The following is a 17,791-nucleotide window of genomic DNA, read 5'->3' as shown; positions in this document are numbered from 1 at the left end:
GGATGGATGGATGGATAGAAGAATGGATGGATGGATGGATAGAAGAATGGATGGATGGATGGATAGAAGAATGGATGGATGGATGGATGGGTAGGTTTAACAAATTTAAAGCATCTCAATTCAGAGCTTGTCCTTCATACATTTAAATAAAATCCAATCAAACAAAGTCCTGAAGGTTCCCGCCGAACACTCAGATCTTGGTTAACTTGGTTTCTGTTTCCTCCAGACATCCTTACTTTCAACTGGGTTGGAGCATCACCTTGATAGTGGGGGACCTTCACCTCTACTTGTAGGATTTTCTTAAGTAAATCTTATTAGTTTTTTTTTCAGTGTGATGGCTAACCCAAACACAAACGGGCACAGACTGGAGATGAGTGAACCTTCTGGCATTGACCTAGAGTCCTATTAGGTGGCAGTGTCTGAACCAACTAGTCCCTGATCTGGTTGACAAAAACACGAAGGGAGAAAAATCAGAAAGCCCAGCAGGCATCTTACCTCATTAAGCTGTCCAATCAGGTTAATTAGTAAAGGAGCAGCATGGAAGGATCAGGAGACAAGAGTCATGAGAGGGAAATCAGCTGATCTTGTTGATTCTTTAAAACATCATAAACTGTTATTAAAGAAAATCAACAGATCAAACACAGGCATTGAGCTCTTACTCTAAAATTCTGACACTTCTTGCCAAATATTTTGACAGACTTGAGTCAGAAATGGCTCGGATCAAACGCTATAGAAACACAGAAAATCATCAGTTCAGTTTAAAGTGAAGCAGGGCTCACTGCGGTTCTGACAAAGTGCACAAAAAGTGAGATGTGAGGCTCCAGCACTCGCTCTGACAGTGTGGTCTTTCAGAAACATGCTGAGAATACTACTAAGCATGTGACGTCACTCTGAAGACTGCTCCATCTGTTTGTTGATGCAATATTTATTGAACTTGAAGAGCTGTTTCAAATGTGATGAAGATGAACTCAGAACAGAAGGCTGCATATCTGGATGGTCAGAAAACCCTGGTTTCATGGTCATGGTTTCCTCAGAGACTCAGTGAAGGCTGCTCAGCATTTACTAGGTTCAATCTAAATCTTTAATCAGGATTTTAATTTGAGCAGTAAGCATTATCAGTTCACTCATCACAACTAACCCGCTCTGTTCTGTTTCTAGCAGTGTCCTGGTTCGTAAAAATAAAAAAAAGCTGAAAAGAATCTGCAGCCGTGGTGGGAACATCCTGGATACATGTTGTGATTATGCTTATGCAATATGGCTTACTTCCTGTTTCTGAATTTTTTCAGTTTGTGGACAAAAGAAAAAAATACTGGAAGAAGTTTTTCTGGAACTAGAGTTTGAAAACCATTTGGATTTGTGTGTGTGTGTGGGGGGGGGCATTCAATATGTATAATGGATTAGCCCTGAGGGCAGCCTGCTAGCAGGCAACCAGACCTGAATACACACACATTAAGTCACACACATACATACACAAGCCATTTGCTGGTTTGGCCCATTAGCTGGAGGAAAAATCTATAATATATATATGTGTGGGTGTGTGTGTGTGTTTTCAGGTAAGTAACATCCATTAGTGAGTTTCTTTTGATAAAAGAAAACAGCAGAACAAACGCATAAGCACACACACACACTCACACACACACATGCACAGGTTGCTTCATTGGTCCGTTTCCCCTCAGTCTCCATTTTGGTTTGTAGTGTTTTGCAGACAGCCATCTTACTGAGGAACTTCAGGGCGTTCGAGATTGTGTGGTTGTCTACTGAGCATCAGTTATCAGTTGTATCTCTGGCTGACAAACACACTTCAAAGGCTTGCAGAAATCATGCTGCAGCTGATCACCTCTGGATGATAATTGGCTCTGTCACAGTTTGCCAGTCTGTCACTGTGAAGACCATATCTGAACAGGAGCAGCCTCAGAGGAGGAGAAAACAATTTCTTAGACTGGGAAAGGTTGGGAATGTGGTGTATTATGGCTGCTGCAGTTGAGTCTGGATGTAACAAGTTACAGAAGATTACATCTTCAAGGGTCTCCTAAGTATCCAACAAGCTCCATTCTTCATCTTGCCCTGCAGGAGACCTGGACTGAAGGTCCAGAATGTTTTAGCAATTCTTCTTCCTTCATACCTTTTAGAGAAAATGTTGCCCTTACCACAAACTTAAAAACCCACCAAAATTGGCACACACAGCATACCCAGTGAAAGGGCATTTTGGGCATAATGAATAACCCCCCCCCAAAAAATGGATGAGGCCAAAATCTCTTAGAGGGCTAAGAAAAATCCAACATCAAGAAACCCAACTAAAACACGTTATGAAATCATTATGGGATGGATGGGATGGGCACAGAATGTACAGCTTAGGCACCATTTTCCCATTTTCTTACAATACGGGAAAAGAGAAGGTTTGTCCAAGCGATCTTCATAAAAATTCACACACAAGCCACCAGGTTCAGGAAGAGGTTGCTATCTTGAGTTGACCCACTGAGCCAGTAAGGGTGGGTCAAAAGGAGCCCCTCATGGCTTTAATTCAAAGTCTAAAACAGGATAGGCAACTCCAGGCCTCGAGGGCCGCTGTCTCTGCATGACTTCCAGTTATCCAAGCCCAAATCATGACTGATTACCTGGTTCAGGTGTGTCCACCCAGTTAGAACATGCCAGAGCAGAGTATGTTGGAAAACATGCAGGCCTGTGGCCCTTGAGGCCTGGTTCCCTATCCCTGGTCTAAAACTTCGATGTCACAAAGGTAGCTCAGTGACCTCAAAGCTCAAATCATGGCTTTCATTCCTACACTCTTTGCTAATTTACCATTGTAAAACACAGGGGTGGATGTGTGTTGTGTTATTGGTTGTGTTGTGGTGGTTGGCTGTGTGCAAAGCACTGACCGCAGTGGTCTCATAAGATCTGTTTCCATTGGACCCAAATTGACCAGAGCTCTTTGCTGGCCTCGGCCTACATGCCTTCCTATTAGAATCAGCGTGCAGGCCACTCTTACAGTCCTGGTGATCAAACAGTGGTTTAATGGCAAAGGCTAAACCAGAACTTGTTGTTGCACACAAGTTTTTTTGTGTGTGAACTACTAAAGTAAAATCCGATGTGAGCTGGATGATTAGGTTCTGCAATGGCCGCTCCTCACCTCATATTCCTCTTTGAAGCCGTAGCCTTCGGCACATTTCATCTGTGTGATATGCTGCAGCAAGTCGGCCACTCGGATGGCAGGATGCAGCTGTCCCGTCTGATAGGGAGGCGCCTCACGCTCGGACTCCCGCTGCTTGTAGTGAGACTGGACCAGACTGCTGGTCTCACTGGTCATGGTGTGGCTGTCATCTGGAGAAAGAGCAGAGTAGAGAACAGAGATAGATAAGACCTGTGCTGATCACTTAAGCTGCAAAGACATACTGGACCAGACCAGGCTGTGCCAGATAGAACCAGAACCACCAGCACTGAGGCAACAAATTCTGTCTCTTGTTTCAGTGACAAATGTTGATTCAGCTTCATTCTTGAAAGACTCTGAGCAGTTTTAGTGCAGAGGTGAGATGAGGCTAAGGTGAGATCTATGAACATGGGATTTAGTACGATGCATCAAACTCACAGCTTTGCTACAAAGTAAAAATAAAAAAACAAGATGCTAGACCATATTTTCATTAGTCATTTTTCTCCATTGCCAACATGATGTCGCATAATCAAAGTTCTAGAATGTCTCTGTATTAAAAAAACACGGCTTGCATTGACATCACTACAATATTTGTCTAAAAATATAGATCAAACCATTCTTGGAAACTTGCATCGAGTGTTTGAATCCATGTTCCTTGTGATGCTAGTTTAACCAGCTGAATGACTCAGTATAGATCGAGTACCACGACCTGATTTTGAACAGGAATAGTTGGTAGACAGAGATGTCCTCCATATACAGGTACGACAAGAACATTTTCTAATAACTCATCAGATCAGGCCACTTTAGGTTCTGGTGTTTTTGTTCTTTTCTTGGTACATGGAAGTAAAACTGCTATAGAACATAGCAGAAAGTTTAACCATCGAGGTACTAAAACTTTGTGTGTTAGCCTGCAGGTGTGCATAAAAGTTGAATCCCAGATAAATACACCTGGTGGGTACTTTCATGAATTTATACCTGCAAAATTGTGACTGGACAAACAGAACAACCATAATAAAAACAATCTGAGAAATATAGATGTTGTCACGTAGCTGATGAAACCACACAGAGTCTTCCAGAGTGAGGACATTTTCAGTGAGTCCTGGTCCACATCTGTACCTGCCTCACTGTTACCATGACAACACAGATGGTGGCACACGTACACGACGTGGCATCAGATCACATGTCTGGAGAGAGGATGATGATGGTTTCTTTTCACACAGCTGCCACTAGTAACAGTAATTGAATGGACTGTAAACCTAATTGGTTTATCTGGTTAGTAGCCAGTATAACTGGGTTCTGGCCTGTCAAGTTACAGTACGGCAAGTAAACTGGTCTAGAACCTATGAGATGTGGTCCACAAGCTGGTCCAGTTACTTTGAGCTGCAGTGTGAAAAGAGAAGATATCAGATAAATATATAGATAATTTTTTTTTTTTTTGGTAAACTGTTTTTTTTTAGCTGCTCAGGACTCTGACACAAACATTTCAGGAAACACTTGAGGACATACCTTCAACTACACTCTCTAACTCTGTTCCTATTGGCTTGGCTCAAGGGTGTCTGACCAGTCAAAAAACAATATCCTCAACTACCAATCATGGAGAGGAGATGGACGTAAAGATGAAGGCAGTGATTTGTAACTGGACAAACAGAGTCAGCATTTAAGAAAAAAAAGCAATCAGAGACGGACAGATGCTGATATTTGATTGGTTCTAGGTGAGATGATGGGAGGAGCTGGAACTGTAACTTCACAAATTTCACAAAGGGTAAAAATGAAGCTTTGCCACACTAATGATCACAGCCGGTGGTGGGTGAGGCTCCATGCGTGGTGATGACAGACCCCTGCCCCCAAATATCCCCCTCCCATTTAACCCCAGATTTACCCACTTACCATTAATTGGCACTTTAGACAGAGAAGGATAGAAGAGAAGAAGAAGAAACAGGAGACACGAGATAAGCAACAACTTTAGCTTCAGCTAGTCTACAGCTTATGAACAGCTAACATGTATAAACAGTCAATCTATTTGAACTGATGACACTTTGCATCTATCCTAACCTAGCTCACCTGGTTACCTGCAATCTAAATATAATTTGAATCTAAAGACAAATGAATTTGTTTAAAAATACTTTCCACAGTCCTTTTCTTTCACTTGACAGTTCAGGTGGCCAGACCAGGTCTTTCCTTTGGAAATGGACTAAGACTAATTTAGTGCAATTAAGGAGGAAAATAAAACAAACATTAGAACGCTTTAAGTTTCAAATCTCCAAAAACAAGACAGCCCACAGCGTCCTGATCTGCTGAGTCAAAGGAATACACACTTTTATCAACCTCAAAGAGGGTTTTGTTTTGATGCTACACAACTTTTCCTGTGTATTTAGGTGAAGGCCTCAACCTGCAGCAAGGCCAGCTTTCAGGATTCATGAGCAGTTAGTTGAACAAATCAACCCACTATGAATCAATGTCACAGTTCTATGTATGCTGTCATGATAGTTTCACTATAGCACACATTTGTGACATTGAGTTGGTCCCTATGTGAATAAATCTTTCTTTTTGTCATTTTATAGCATTAAGTTAGGCTTAAACACGGAATCGAACTCATTTCCAACTTTTTAAAATCTTGACTGGCAGAGAGATTAGAGTCTTCACAGCTCAGAAGTCTGAGGAGTTCAGCTGTTCACATGAGTAAAACATATCACAGGGACCTGGATGTCCTTATGTTAACATGATATGTCAGCTCCAGCTACGGCAAAAAAACAAAACAAAAAACTGCTCTGCCATCTGGTGTTAACACGGGATTGTAAAATCTCTACATAAGTGGGAATGTCACCAATCCCCAGGGGTACACTGAACTAATAACAGGTCTCACAGGTGTAACTTGAGAACTGCTCTGGTTCTGCTGACAGACAGACTTTTACCTCTAGATTTTTAGTTTTAACACCTTGGAGGTGTAAGTGAGGAGCAGACAGGAGCAAATTTTCAACTATCTAAACAGAAAACTTAAAGTAGACTTAGTACTTTCAACTCATTTCAAAGCATGACCCTAAACTGAAAGTAAGTGTTTCTACGCTATGAGATCATCAGTGGTGGGTGAGATTGTTTAGCTGCTGACCCGTTTTTCTGTTCATTTATAGGAGCTTCTATTTCCTTTTTGCAAATGTAACATTAAAGAAGATGATGAACAGAGTCAGAGCTGCAGCTGTAGCGCGCTCTGTTCATGAAACAGGAGATCAAACAGAAAACAATCAGCAGGTGAAAAACTTGGCCGTACTGTCATGTCAACCTCAGGCCTCAATTTAGCAAAAGCCTGCAGTTGAAGGCCAGGACCCCCTCCTAAGCCTGTTCACTGTCAACAAGCACATTAATGCATATATTTTGCACCCCCACCCCATCCACATAAGTGTGTTGGTTCCATGCAGAGGTCGGAGGTCACAGACAGACGTGACGTCAACACAACACGCAGGAATGTTGTGGATGCAATGATGAAGTGAAGCCCACTGTCCGTTTACAGAAACAGAACATGAAGATAAATGAGAAAAACAACAACTTTATGGCCATCAGGTGAACAAAAACTGCTGTATCTAAATGAAAATCAGTTTAAAATGATGAAAAAGGACAAAAGAATTGAACAAATGTATTGTTTTTAAAAGTTAATTTGACTTATATTGTAAACAAAACAACTGAAAAATTGAAATACAAAGTAAAACTTAAATCCCAAAGCAGCCAAAAGAGAAGCAAGCAGGGATGGATGGAAGCCAAAAAAAAACCACCAAAAAGACTCCTCTTCTTCGCACTATTCTCTGACACTGACTTCTCTGACTGCTTCCTGTTTATCTGAGCTGGTCAGATTTTGTGTTTGTGAGGAAAACAGGAAAACAGTCTCACCGAGAATGGCGGTCGGTACAAAAGGATCTGTGGTCAGGAACATCAGCAGCAGACCAATGGACAGAGAAACAGAGGGACACAGACACAACAGAGAAAAAAGGAGCCACATTAGTGTGTTTCATGTGACACCCTCAAAGAGCAGGCCCATTAGTCCTCCAGTCTGAAACAAGAGTATGCCCTGCACTGAACTGAAATCCCAAAATGATTTCCCCTTCAGAGTGAAGCTTCAGTGATGAACAGGATGATCAGCACCTTCTCTTCTGCAGATTAACTGCTCTTACTGCAGTCATTCACACTCTCAAGATGCATTCACACCAAGCGCAATTTGAACAACAAATTCTCGCCATACGTCAAAAAATGTGCTAAAGAGCTTGATGCTGCGGGCATGTGTGGGAGGAGCTACCAGCCAATGTTATTCATTTAAATATTTCTCCATTACCTTCTATCACACTCCAGGGACGGTGTTTGGATGACAGCCGCGTCTGCGGTGTTTCTGTGACTCTGTGACAGAGTTTGAAGGCTGTCCCACATTAACCCAAAAGGGGAAAGAAGAAAAACGAGGGGGATCTGGGTAACTGCAGCTCAGAGGCTAGTGATCCGCACGGGATGCATTTTTTCTTCCCATGGTAACTCCACGGCTCCGGGGGTTGAGGAATTAGATGGAAGTTCAGGACAAAAACGCTCCTATTGGATTAGTATTCTACTCACTGACTGAGTCACTGAAAACGTCACATTCTCAAAGCTGAGTTCCTGGTTTTGTGATGTGATGCGACGACCTGTCAAACTTCAGATATTTAAACTTTGGCTACACCGCCTAATTCACACCTCGTCGCTCAAATCGAGCTGCTGCCAGTCCTCCGAACCGCGTTCATTGCTCAAATCATGCTGCATGACTTCAGATCGCCTCAGTTCGCATCTGTACCATTGACTTAACATAGAACCTCTGTCACACGAATCGCATTCAGTGTGAATGGACTTTAATACACCAATACTCATTCATATACATCTTCAGGGCCTCATCTGCCTAAATAGTTCATATCCTTTCCTGTAAATGTTTCTTATGACAGCTAAAAATTCCCAAAGAGCAATGAACATGAAGAAGAGAAAAATGCATTGATGTTTTTTTTGTTTGTTTTATTCATGTGCATAAACACACTTTTGATCTGCAGATTTAGGCAAAGCTAACTTAAACATCTCAAATGCTCCTTCATAAATATCACTGTGTGTGCAGGATAGGAAAACACTTTGCTCCTCATTATTGTTAATGAGACCTCTGACAGACCTGAAACTGTTGAGGCAGCTGATGAGACAACGGTTCTGCGAGTTACCTGGGTAGTAAGAGTTGGGGACAGTGGTGCTGATGGTGTTGGTCTTCAGGGTGAAAGAGGATGGAGACGACACAGCTGCACACAAACACAAACTTTATACATAACCTGCACTGGACAGACACAGACTGTCCACCAAACACTACTGGAGGGCCATCAGAGATTACTGATGGTCACCAGCAGAAGAACGCACATAAGCTGCAGAAAATTCAAATACAGATATGAAAACTGTGAATTAGGGTGGGTATATGTATAGGAGACCTATATATGTATATATCTTTCAGCTCTTTTTGCTAGAGCTCTAAACAGTGATGTGCAACAGAGCTCTGTGGACAGATCCCTATCAGATTCATAATCTATATTTGTAGCTGTAAACGTCAAAATACCCATGATTTAGAGATCTAATAGATGGGTCCATGACTAGTGGGTAACAAAGAGACAAAGGCTAAATCTACCTCTAAGCTTCTCCCTACCCCTCTGATTGCAGGGACATTTGGTGGTGCTCGGACTCTTTCAGAACTTAGACCTAACTACTCCTCTGCTGATATAAGCTAATGCGTTAAGCTGTGCTGTGAAGGAAAAACACATCTCTTCACCTAGGTGTGCTCTGAAGGACAGAAGTTTAAATGTAAGGCCCGATCCAAATTCTCCCTTTCTCCCTTCCCCTTAGCCCTCCCCCCTCATTTATCCCTCCGTGATTGCTCCAAATGGAGGGTGATGAAAAAATAGTGTCTAATATTTCAGATGTGACTTTCGTTCAATGACATCATCAATAATCACCAGTCCGCTAGTACGGAGCTTCCAGCGCTTGAATATACATAACAAAAGCAGTTTTATAACTTTAAAAAGGTCACACTACAACATAAAGTCATTACTTACATTTAAATGTAAACATTTGTGGTTCAGAGCGCACCAAAGTGAAGAAAAGAGCTTCTTAGCGGGACGCAGTTTATTCTCGCGATGGTGGACTTTGGACCCCTCTGTTTGGAGTGTGAAACTTAAAGAATAATAATCAGGACACGACTTTGACTTCAACTTCAAATCAAGGGGGAGGCTAAGAAGAAGGGAGAAGGATCGAATCGGGCCCAAGTAAGGACTTTTTGTTCAGGCATACATTTTTAACTGATATTGTTGTTATGTATTTTTTAAGCGGAGGCAGCTACATGATAACGTAGAAGACCAACAACTATTGATGATGTCATTAAGTAGTAGAACGTCTGAATCTGAGGACACCATTTTCCCATAATTCTCTGTTTGGAGGGCTAAGTGTAGGGGTAGGGAGGAGCCATATGTGGAAAATACAGATTTGGCCAAAGTCTGTAATTTTCATAATTTTATGAAAATCCGAACCAGGTGAATCCTTTCTGGGGTCACCCGAGCCAGTTGGAGGAAAGCAGGGTTCACCCATACACACATACCTACGGGTCATTTAGAGATACCTATAACCTCTCAGGCATATTTTTAGCATGCTCCTGTTGTTTTTGAGGGACAAAATGTAAACTCTGTACAAAAGGTCCCAGCTGGGATTCCAACCAGGGCCTGTTCGCTGTGAGGTGAGAGCACTAACCGTTACATCACCCTGCAGCCCACTTGTAGGGCCTAATCTACAAACATGTTTGTGTGCATGCATGGGTTTTGGAATCATCTACTCACCATGTCCATTAAGTGTGTGTGAGTCCACCACAGTTGTGTGCTGGGAGCTGTTGACCATCAAGGTCATTTCCTGTCTGGAGTTCAGCGTCTCCTTCCTTTTTTTTGCCAACTTCCTGTGGGGACATAATTTATTAGTGTTAAAAAAATTCTTGGTCTAACATCTTCACTTTCCCAAACTTTACCCGAAGGGATATTTATGCCAGGGGTCAACAAATATGATATCAATATCGCCACTGATTTTGGCTATTTTGACAACTATTGGTGTCTGCCTTTTTTATATCCAATAACCAATATTGAACTGGTTATTTTTTGGCTCAGAGACAGCTATGGCTGTGTTCAGCATTGTCCCGCCCACTGCACCACCTGATTGGTTAACCACGCACAGACAGATGCAGAGCCAATCAGAAATTGAGGCTGTTTGCGATGAGGAGGTTGGGGGAGGTAAAACCATGGAGGAGAGAAAAGTTTTCTCTTTGGTGAAGCTCACGCATGCACGGATATGTAAAAGGTATGTAAATACACAAAATTCCCCTGAAATTGTAGTAAACATCTCTGTCCTCGCCATATCAGAACTAGCAACGTTGTGCAGAACATCAAAAAAACGTTTAAAAAAAAAGCTCTGTTACCTCACCACTAAACGTGTCTGTGAACCAACAATGAAAAAACATGTTGAAAATATAGACATGTAATCAACCCATTATTTCAAAATAAAAAACAAATTAAATTCTGTTGAGTTTTATAGCAGGAAAGCAAATGTAAGGCTAAGCAGCAGTTATTGTCTGTGAATAACTGCTGTGAAAAAACAGGACAATAATGACTTAGATGTTATATATCTTTAACTCTTTCTGTGTTGAGAGAATCAAAGCATCAAAAACAACATTGTGAGATGAAGCGTGTGTGAGCGGTGGAGAAGCAGGCTGTTTTGCTAGCCTGATGACCGTGCACGACCTATGCCTAGCATCCGCTAGTCTTTGTGCATGCATGTACCAGATAGACTTACTCTGAATGTTTGATATAAACTGAAGAAAAAAATAATCCTACCTTCCTAAATTGTTTTCACATCCCTTTTAAACTGACACAGTCTTCACTCTCTCTACTGAACTCCGTGGTGAGTTTAGTGACAATTGGACTAATATCAATTATATGTATCAAAATATCTATTACATGTGCAGACGTCTTGATTGGATTGATTAAAAAAATTATATCTAGGTTTCCCAAATGATGTAAAACAATAGCAAGAGTTGAGCATATGACAGCATGTTGCGATTTTGTTTTTCAAAATAAATATTACAAGTGAATATTGGCCTAAATGTTGGCCGTCGGCCACCCAGACTTAAAAAAATATCTACATTGTATCAGCCTTGAAAAAAAACGTATTGGTCAATCTATAATTTATTCCACTACATTAAGAAAAAAAGTCAGTTTTGAGAACAAAATTTCCATTATTGCATACAAAATGTTCAATTTTAAAAACCAAACTTTCTAAGTAGCAAATGAGAATGTTAAATGTTTGCTTTCAAAATAATTTTCTTTGCTTTTAAAATATATTTTTGCATTTGCTACAAAAATGTTTTTTGATGCATTGTCTTTCTTCTCACTTTCTCCCTCTTTAATTTTGTGTTCACAACTTTTAGTTTAGTGTGACATATGTGCCACCAAACAGCCAATCACAGACAGGAGGCAGAGGCCATGGCAGTTACTGCATCACAAACCTGATCTTTTTCAAAGTTTTTATTTGTTCCCGATTCAACATAGTTTGAGTAAATGATTATTCAGAATCCTATTTTTAATCTTAAGGTATTTTATAAATGTCTCCCATAAGTAGAAAAATGCTACAGGAACATCTTAAAAACGTGATATTTGTTGGAATGGGTCTTTAACATCAGATTGCATTGATTTGGTTCTTGTTGGAATTCACTACAGGACTAAAACTCCATATAAATAAGCAAAAGTATCATGTAAGCTGTCTTCTAAAAAATAATAAGTATAGAGTCCTCGCTGTAACAACTCTTGAGTTTGTTAGTGTTATCAGCAGCATTATCAGTAACTCTCACGGTTTGTTTTCTATGATGACTTTAAACCAGTCATAGATTATTTCTCTCTGACAACCCAGTTAATTTAGACAAAGGTTACAAGTACTTCACTGAATGCTGCTTGTTTTAATATGAAGGTAAATATGATTTTATTCTTTTAATCTGTGCTAATGCTAATGCTAGCATTAGCTTTGGCTCTGAGACGTGGAGCTGCAGAAGATCATTTCTCACCAGTTCAAAGTTTCCTAAATTTCCATTTTCACATAATCCTGTAAACAGATCAAAAGTCAGACAATTAAACCGGCTCACTCCTGACTCCACTGATTGATCATTCGGTGCCGCTGGATCCTGGAGCATTTGAGCTCCATCCCATCATCTACACTCTGCCAGTTTGTTGTGTTCTCTACCCTCGAGGAAGCCAGATCAAGTTGCTGGTTTTGATCCCTGTTCTGTCTTTGGACATCACGTCAAGTCTACCCCCTTTTGTTGTGTTGCCTAAGATTGATTTCACATGCATGACCCTGGACTGGACTTAACACAGATCATCTGGAGCTTTCAATTCCCCACATTGATGTCTCCAGTGTGCATCTCTGTTTCCTGGACGGGAAGTACTCCAGCCTGAACATTGTTCTTAGAACCTAAAAAACTCAATCATCAATCGAAACTCTCAATCATCCAGATCCCGCAGCCCAATTCAACGTGGAGATGGACACCTCTACCACTGTGTTGTCACAACCCCAAGGTCAGCCTCTAAAGATGTTCTTGTGTGCCTACTTTTCCTGCAAACTCAACGATGCTGAATAGAACTATAACGTAGATGATTGGGGACTGCTAGCTATGAAAGAGGTGGCACTGGCTGGAGGGAGTCCCTCAGCCTTTCCTAGTCGTCACTGATCGTCAGAATCTAAAATACATTAAGTCAGCCAAGTGGCGAAATCCTCAGAAGGCGCAATAGTCTCGTGTTCTTCTCCCATTTTAATTTAAAATCACCCAGTGTTCAAGAGTGGGAATGCCAACACCCTCTCCCACCTCCACGACGCTCCCACAGAGGCATCAAGTCCTATAGAACCCTCTTCTCTGGTCCTCCGTCTGGTGCAGTGGGACATCGAGACAGAACTAACAGAGATCAATGCCACTCATCCGCCTCCACTGTCCTAACCAGTTGACGAGGTGTATATGCCCCCATCTCACCGCCAGCAAGTCATCTATCTTGTAAATGATACCCTCAAACAATGAAATGATGTAAATGATCACCTCAAACAGCTTTTGGTAGTCTTCCATGCAGGCAGAGATGGTTGGGTTTGTTACCCAGTGCGACACCTGTCAAAGGTACCTCGGCAGCGTCTGGCCAGCCTCTTTCAGCCTCTACCGACTCCTCATCACCCATGGACTCACATTGCTGTGGACTTTGTGACGGTTCTTCCGAGATCCCAAGGTACCAACACATTTTTGACAGTCATAGATAGGTTTTCCAAGGCATGCAGGCTCATCCCTTTACCCAAGCTACCCCTGGTACTGGAGACCACAGAGGAGCTGTTAAACCATGTCTTCAGGGACTTTGGTCTACCAGAGGACATAGGGTCCCCAGCTCACCTCTCAGGTCGAGCATGCTATATGTAAGGGCCTGGGGATCAAAGTGAGCCTCAGCATCCCCAGTTTAACTCAAGAGTCGAACGGTTGAACCAAGAAATCACCCGCTTACCTCAGATGCATTGTCATGACCACCAGGAGAACTGGAACCATTTCCTGGTTTAGGAAGAGTAAGTAGTATTGTATTGCATATTGATGAAAAGCTACTTTAAAATGTTGCATACCGGAGCAAAGCCGCTTTTCTGTGCAGATCAGCCGATTCAAGTTGATCGCATAAAGAGCTATGGTATGTGAAAGGGCATAGCATGTTTTAACAGAAACATCTTTGGCATTAAAGGTGATGCAGAGACATAGGTGATTCAGGCAGTGAGGCACAAGCTCTTGGTTCTCCAGAATCTAACACTGACTTTTTTCAAGAAATGTAAAATCCTTATGCTAAACCTTCGTCTTACAATTTGATCAAAAGCTTGATATACAGTGTAGCCCTAAAGTTTTGAAGATTTAACACATTTAAGTTGTCTAGTCTTTTTGCTGGCTGTTGCTAGCAATCAGAGGAGGGCCTTGGTGTGTAAATGTTAACAAATCAGACTTTTATCCCCTCAATCAAATGAGGAACTCGGATCTCTCAAGTCCTAAAAAGATTTATTGAAGCTGATTCATGCCTCCATGCATTTGTCTGATTGTTCTCTTTTAGGCTGGATTTCCATAACAGTCATTTAACTGTCGTTTCAAAAACGGACAGTTAGAAAGCTGCAGTTCATTCAGAATGCCATCAGCATTTTTAAAAAACTGACCGCATTCCTCCTGTTCTCCAGTCTGTACACATGTTACTGGTTAAATATGAAACCAATTTCAAAGTACTGCTGCTAGTTTATAAAGCCTTAACGGGGCCGTACCGTGAAAATTCTACTTTTTGAGGTTTTAAATGCATTCACTGTTCATTCCTCACTATAAAGAAACTTAAAGTTGCATTTTGATCCATTCATGCATTTAAGAGTTATCCTCTAAAAACCTGTACTGTCTGCAGAAGCCCCTCCCATACCCACAAAACCGAGCGGGTGGTATTGTGGTGACATCAGCATGATGCAAACCGCCCCCTCCAGGAAGAGTCTGCTCTGCCAGCACCGCCCCCAGTGTAACACCAACAACGGATTTCTCAACAAAGGATGTTGATGAGGATCAGCAAACAACTTTAATTTTAGATGCAGAATATCGTTTATCTTCCAGTTGTGTCCTGTCTTCAAGAAATTCCAGCTCAAACAAGTGTTGGTTACTTTAGATCTGGGGTCACCATCGTGGTGCCCACAGGCACCAGGTAGCCCTCAAGGACCACACAAGGTGCCCTCAGGTCTCTTCCAATATTAGCACAACTCACTTCTGAGCTGCATCTAAAATTACATTTTATTTTGTTCTTATTCTTTTTTAAATTACACTTGCATTCACATAGAATTAAAAATTAAAACGTCTTAAAAACCTGTTCATTATGCATGAACTTTAGATATGTTTAGGTGACCTCTGACCTACTCCAGTTCAAAGAACATTCATTTTGTTAAAAAGGCTGCAGATTTGGTCATTAGTTCAAAATGTGACGAGATTTGTGTGAAAATTGATTTTTCTTTAACATTCAATTTTTTATAAACATAGAACAACACAGTGAAAATTGGTCATTTTTCCATAAATGTAAGTGATCATCTGAAAATGTAACAATTACGAGATTAATAAAGTTCTGAATATTGATATTTGTTTCTTAGCTTGTTGTCATTGTTGATAATTATGGTGATAAATCAGTGTCTTCACATAGAGGAGGATCATTATTCATTATTAATAATGTAGAACTAACTTCTGGTATGTGCATCCATCTTTGAAGAAATGTGGATACTGTTTATTTTCTTGGGAGAAACGAAGACAGAGACTCTAGGATGAGGTCATGAAATGGGCACCACCCACACGCAGCGTGCAGGCGGAGCTTCAAGAATTGAGTCATTTTAATTCCGGGTAGGAGAAAAACTCATGAAAAATGACTAATATTTAATAAATAATTTGTTCATTTGTGCTCCAATGGTATATGATCATATATATGGATATAGTTCACTCTGAAAGGCCTAAGAAAATCATGGTAGAGCCCCTTCAATATTATGAGATTTATTCAATTCAATTCAATTCAATTCAATTTTATTTATATAGCCCAAAATCACAAAGGAATTTGCCTCATTGGGCTTCAAAATATGAACAATAGTTAAAAACTAAACAGACTACATAAACTGGTTATCCCTGCCCTTAGACCCTCCCTCTCGGTAAGGAAAAACTCCTAAAAAATCCTGAGTCAGGAAAAAAGAAGAAACCTTAGGGATTCCCACATGAAGGAGAGATCCTATCCCAGGAATATAGTTATATAGAATATAGTTGCTTCACAAATCCACCAGAGTTCCGAGATCTGGAGGAAGCAATCGTCTCGTAGAACCTACAGTCACAACCCAACTGCTTTCAGATACTTTAGATTGAAGTTCTAACTTCATTTATGTGTGTAGTATTTTTGTGCATAAACTTAAATATACTTTTATTTTGATTTAAATGTTTTAATACTTTTTAATTTTCATTTATCACTTCTTCTCAGAGTCGATGCTGAAAGTGTTTTGCTCCCTGGAGAAAGTGGGTGTGTGTGTTAGCCGGGGGGCGGTGCTAGCAGCACAGACTCTTCCTGGAAGGGGTTGTTCCTCCACGTGTATTCGTGTGAATGTGGAAGAACAGGGGGGCTGGTGCTCAAAGTGCAGTTTTAGAAGAATGCTCAGAGATGTGTGCATGGAGAAAAATACTGCTTGGGTTTTTTTTTTCATGAGGATTAACATTATAATATACCTAAAAACTCAGAAAGAGTTGATTTTGCATGGTATAGGCCCTTTAAAAGTGGTGGTTCTTGTGGGCAGCTGGTACACGGTCTTCTTAAGCAATCGTTTTCTCCTTAAGTTCTGCAGCGTGCAGAACTAGTGCTATTCCAGTTCTCTTTACTAGCTAATTTCTATCATTCTGTTTCAGCTCAGCTGCACTTCTGAGGGACAAATAGAAAAGAAAAAGCTCTCAGTCGGCTTCTGTCCAATTTCTCAGGAGGAATGGTGGGATTTATTTTCTCTCTAACTACCTCTTGGGTTCTCCTGATGTGTCGCATGAGAAGAGCAGAGCAAAAACCATCTTTAAAGAATCCTTTTATCGTCTAAGCTGCACATCGTCTGGATCTCCACTCTGTCCGTGTTTTCTCTCTGTCTATTCTGAGAGTCAGAAGAAAAAAATCTATTTGTCCGATTGCCCTCTTGCACGCACAGACACACACACAGTCATGTACAAAAAGGCGTAAACCGACACATACACAGACACACTTAAGCACACAAGAATAGATGAACACATGGACACACTGCAGATACACAAATGCAGACGCAAACATACACTACAAAGCATTAACAAATATGACATACACAAGAATAAATAGATGTGCAAACAGACAGACAAAAAAACACACATACGCACACACAAACTCCATGACACAAAGACATGTACAACTACAGAAAAAGACCTACAAACAGATATACACTGTCAGAAAAATGCAGACACACAATAAATGAGCAAGCACACAAAGAGGGACGCACACACAGGCATACCAATGGACACACAAACACATATGCAGTAAAAGAGAAATATGGCTACAGGTACACACACACACATATATACATATGCACAGAAGTGCAAGCCACCATATCAATAGATACACCTTATAACAGGTGCTATAAGTTACTGCAACCACATGGTGGCACAGTCCAGGACTTCAATGTACTGGCTCCCAGTCCAGATAACTGTGAAGTGTTGGGTTAGGAAGGTCCTTGGTGTGAAACTAAAGACAAATCATACTAGCTAATTGCTAGGTGATTAGCTGTTGTGACCCCAGAGGCTCAGAGCAAGAACACACAAAACCCCCACAAATATATCTGTTCAGACACACAAATAACCCACAAATATGTCTGTTCAGACACACAAAACCCCACAAATATATCTATGCAGACACACAGAAAAGGCATACACAAACAAATGGAAATAGATTCCTTCAGACACACAAACAGAAACACACTTGCAGCTAAGCTTAACCCTGACCTGCAAACTGTAGAAAAGACGAAAAGCTG

General features: G+C 41.0%; 1 protein-coding gene across 1 annotated transcript in view; it reads right to left on the bottom strand.

Annotated features, from left to right (window-relative positions):
- The window catches only part of LOC112139027 (receptor-type tyrosine-protein phosphatase mu), a gene marked incomplete at its 3' end in the record, with an annotated part of 50,021 nt that overhangs the window by 10,784 nt on the left and 21,446 nt on the right, over positions 1–17,791 (bottom strand). Inside the window, 6 exon segments of the mRNA XM_036217534.1 lie at positions 496–504; positions 3,128–3,318; positions 5,033–5,044; positions 7,025–7,051; positions 8,353–8,427; positions 10,003–10,115. Of these exon segments, the coding sequence (XP_036073427.1) occupies positions 496–504; positions 3,128–3,318; positions 5,033–5,044; positions 7,025–7,051; positions 8,353–8,427; positions 10,003–10,115 (427 nt within the window).

This window comes from Oryzias melastigma, linkage group LG20, assembly GCF_002922805.2.
Source record: "Oryzias melastigma strain HK-1 linkage group LG20, ASM292280v2, whole genome shotgun sequence".
Taxonomy (NCBI): Eukaryota; Metazoa; Chordata; class Actinopteri; order Beloniformes; family Adrianichthyidae; genus Oryzias; species Oryzias melastigma.
This window is presented reverse-complemented; position numbering and strand designations above follow the sequence as displayed.